Source organism: Coffea eugenioides, chromosome 1, assembly GCF_003713205.1.
Source record: "Coffea eugenioides isolate CCC68of chromosome 1, Ceug_1.0, whole genome shotgun sequence".
Classification (NCBI taxonomy): domain Eukaryota; kingdom Viridiplantae; phylum Streptophyta; class Magnoliopsida; order Gentianales; family Rubiaceae; genus Coffea; species Coffea eugenioides.
The window spans coordinates 5,811,737-5,815,415 of NC_040035.1; the positions used below are offsets into that span (position 1 = coordinate 5,811,737).

Consider the following 3,679-nt stretch of genomic DNA (forward strand, 5'->3'; position numbering starts at 1 on the left):
AACAACAAAAAAAATCTGCTTATACTAATCGAGTAATATAACTTGTTTTGTAATGGGAGTTGGACAGAGAAGAGAGACACCAGGAGCTATTAGAATGAAATAGTAAACAAAAAGTAACAGAAAAACTTAGTCAAATTGCTGATACAATTGCTTTCTCATGCTATGTTTTGTTCCATATAATATCTGGATCATATCTGTTTGGACCAATCTTGTTGTAATTGACTTACTCCAAGTACTCCAGCTCAGGAAACATTTCGTGTAATTTTGGCTTGTCAACTTTCAAGTTCTTCAGATACTTCAAAAGTAAAATTTTAACTTTCCACTTTTGTTCATCTTGGAGCTCTAAGCTGCTGAGTTCACCTCCCCTAATGTATAGTTTTTCCAAAGATATCAATCCAACAGGCTCTAGCCAGTTAGGCCTGGTCGTTATGGGTAGACACCTGAGATCAAGTTTCTTAAGATTTGGTGGGACTGAGAAGGACCTCAGAGCAGCTTCTGTACTCAACTGCAAGGAAATTATTCCCCATGATATTACCAGAATTTGAAGGGCCCTTAAGTCTTCAAGTTTGAAAATTCCCCTTCACCTAAAACTTCACTCCCAATTTGTATGCTCAATTTCCTTAAACTTTTCAACCGAGCAAGGTCACTTAGCTTGCACGGATTTCTTCTGACATTTCCTATCACAAAACCCTTAAGTACTTGGAGAGCAGAGAGCTCTTCAATACCCTTTGGCATGCTTTCGAGCAGGTAACACTCTGATACGTCCAAGTGAGTAAGGTTTCTAAGTGCTGATACATCGGAAGGCAGTTTCTCCAGACTATGACATGCTCGTAAATCAAGAATCTCAAGGCTTATCAGGTTAAGCACCGAACGAGGTAGGGCAGTCAATCTGGAAACACCTCTGAGGCTTAGATATCTTAAGGATGTCTGAGTTCCCAAACCATTCAAAGATACGTCATATTCCACTTTCTTTTTCTTCTTCAAGTCGACTACCAAATTTTCATTTTCCACTTCCATATGGTGTTTGACAGAGCTTTGCCAGCGGCCTAATTGAAGAACCTCAACAGTCTTCAATTTGGAGAGCCAGTCAGATTTAAATCCAAGGTATTGCTCAGTTACATTGAAAACTGTAAGAGTATCCTCAGTCATTGCACTATACGAATCACTACTTCCCGCCAATAAAAGTGCACGATGATGGCCAATGCTAGGCTTCCATGTTGCAACCACGATCAACATTCTACGGACCCAAGGATGCACCATACAACTATTTATATTGGGAGAAGAGTTCTCACAAATTGGAATTATGAATCCTTCGTTTATCAAATCTTTAAATACAGATTCTCCAACCTCCTCCGATGTCCTGTTGTTAGTTTTAGTGACCATGCCTTCTCCCATCCACCAGTAAATAAGGGGTCTTTTCTTTATGATGCTGTTCTCTGGGAAAATCGAAAGACACAAGGAGCATGCTTTTAGCTGACAGCTCTCGAGACAGTCGAAACTTTTTCGAAAATTTGACATTGCTTTGCTTGCATATATTTTCTCCTCCACACCAAGTCTCAACCACTCTTCAGATGATGCCTGATCCTCGCCAACAACCTCCCCAAACGGGAATTGCATTCCAGAAAACGACATTGTACGTGCTCTATCCATCAGCTGCCTTTCAACTGCTGAAAAAGCTGTTTTATAGACACCACACTCCCACTGATGTGCTCCAATCTTTCAAGAATCTCATTAACATTATTGTGGTGCTTAAATACATCATCATCATCAATTTCTTGCTCCAAACCTCTGAATTGTTCCACAAGTATTCCTTTCCAATGTTTGATCCTAGGGAATAAATGTTTCATGCTGCCTAGTTCGATCTCAATTTCTTTGAATTTCAAAACTAAAGGGTTGTCAGTGTGGCTTTAGTCCCACATCGCTAATAGCAAAGGAAATTCTTTCCTTTGTTATCTATAAATATGGAGTCCTATGATAGGATTAAGTGCATCAAATCAAGAGAGCATTAGTGGGCTATTTGGGCCTTTGGGTCATTAAGCCTTTTGTTCAGTTAAATATTTTGGACTCTCTTGTGTTTTAGTATTAGGTGTTGTGGGTCTGGGAACACTTTCCTAAGGCATTTTTGTACTCTCTTCTTCATAGTAAAATATTGTTTCTCCTCCGCTCGTGGACGTAAGTCAATTTGACCGAACCATGTAAATTTCTGTGTTCCTGTTTTATTTATTTCTGCTTTGTTATTTGTCTTTTGGGTTGCCAAAAATTCTTTCGTCAATTTCCTGGGGTCAGTCCTAACAAACTGGTATCAGAACTTGAGGTTATTCTGAATATGCTCTGTGGTCGCAGTTAAATCTGATCTTCCACATCGAAAAAGATATCCTTGGACACTGGTCCATTTGTGGGGTCCGCCTGTGGGACCAGTAGGGCCTGTTTGTAGGGTTCGTAGGGTCCACTTGTGGGGTCAGTGGGGTCCTCCTGTAGGACCAGTAGAACCTGTCTGTGAGATCAGCCTGTCGGGTCCACTCACCTTGTGGGGCCTACTCATTGTTGTTCGAAAGCTTTGGATTTTTGTGGCAATAATGACAATAACAAAGATTGTCGTCGAGAAATTCGACAGGAATGTCAACTTCAGGATGTGACAGCTTAAGATGGAGCCCATTTTGGTTCAAGACGGAGTTAATCTAGCGATACACGGAATCGAGAAAAAGTCAGGAAATGTGATAGATGCAAATTTTGCTAAGATAGATAAGAAGGAAAGGCAAATCTCTCTGACGAGGTTTTGCAAGAGGTAGCCATTGAGACTTCGGCAAAGGCCTTGTATATGAAGAAAACAGTTGAGAATTGGCTTTATTTAAAGCAAAGTCTATGTATGCTTCGCATAACTGAAGGTACATCTATACTCTCACATCTTGTTAAATTTGATTCCATTATTATGAATTTGGAGAATATAGATTCAAAAATTGATGATGAGGATCAGGCCCTGTTACTTTTGTGTTCTCTTCCCCAATCTTTTAAATATTTTCATGATACTATGATTTATGGAAAAGAAACAATTTCGTATCAAAAAATTAAATGTGCATTAAAATCTAAGGAGTAGATAGACAGGGATATTATTGAAAAATTTAATGGAGGTTAGGCAGAAAGTCTGGTTGTTAGGGGCAGAAATGACAGAAGAAAATTTGACAAAAATAGATCTAAATCTAAATCCAGACATAGAAATATGAAGTGCAATTATTGTCATAAAATGGGTCACATTAAGGCAGATTGTTTCAAATTGAAAAATAAATTGAAACAAAAGGGAAAACCTGGTGAGAAAAATATTGAGACTGCTGAAACTGGTGTTGCAACTGATGAGAATGAAGGAAATATTTTCTTTGTGACTGATGACAGGACAAGGTCTAAAAATGAATGAATTTTAGATTCCAGGTGCTCTTATCACATGTGTCCCAATAGAGATTTATTTTTCACTTATAAATCTTATAATGGTGAAATTGTTTTGATGGGCAATAATGCCGCTTGCAATATTGTTGGTATGGGTACAATTCGAATTAAAATGCATGATGGTATTGTAAGGATGTTCACTAATGTTAGACGTGTTCTTGATTTGAAAAAGAATCTCATCTCTTTGGACACCCTAGAAGCTCTTGGGTGCAAATACACAGCTAAAAATGGCGTTATGAAG

General features: G+C 38.5%; 1 protein-coding gene across 1 annotated transcript; it reads right to left on the bottom strand.

Moving 5' to 3' along the window:
* Positions 1 to 223: 223 nt before the first annotated feature.
* LOC113766327 (disease resistance RPP13-like protein 4) lies at positions 224 to 2,656 on the bottom strand. The gene is made up of 3 exons (XM_027310531.1): positions 2,525 to 2,656; positions 700 to 1,716; positions 224 to 505 (listed from the first exon to the last, which is right to left on the bottom strand). The coding sequence occupies exons 1-3, from the start codon at positions 2,654 to 2,656 to the stop codon at positions 224 to 226; spliced, it is 1,431 nt and encodes a 476-aa protein (XP_027166332.1).
* Positions 2,657 to 3,679: the final 1,023 nt, after the last annotated feature.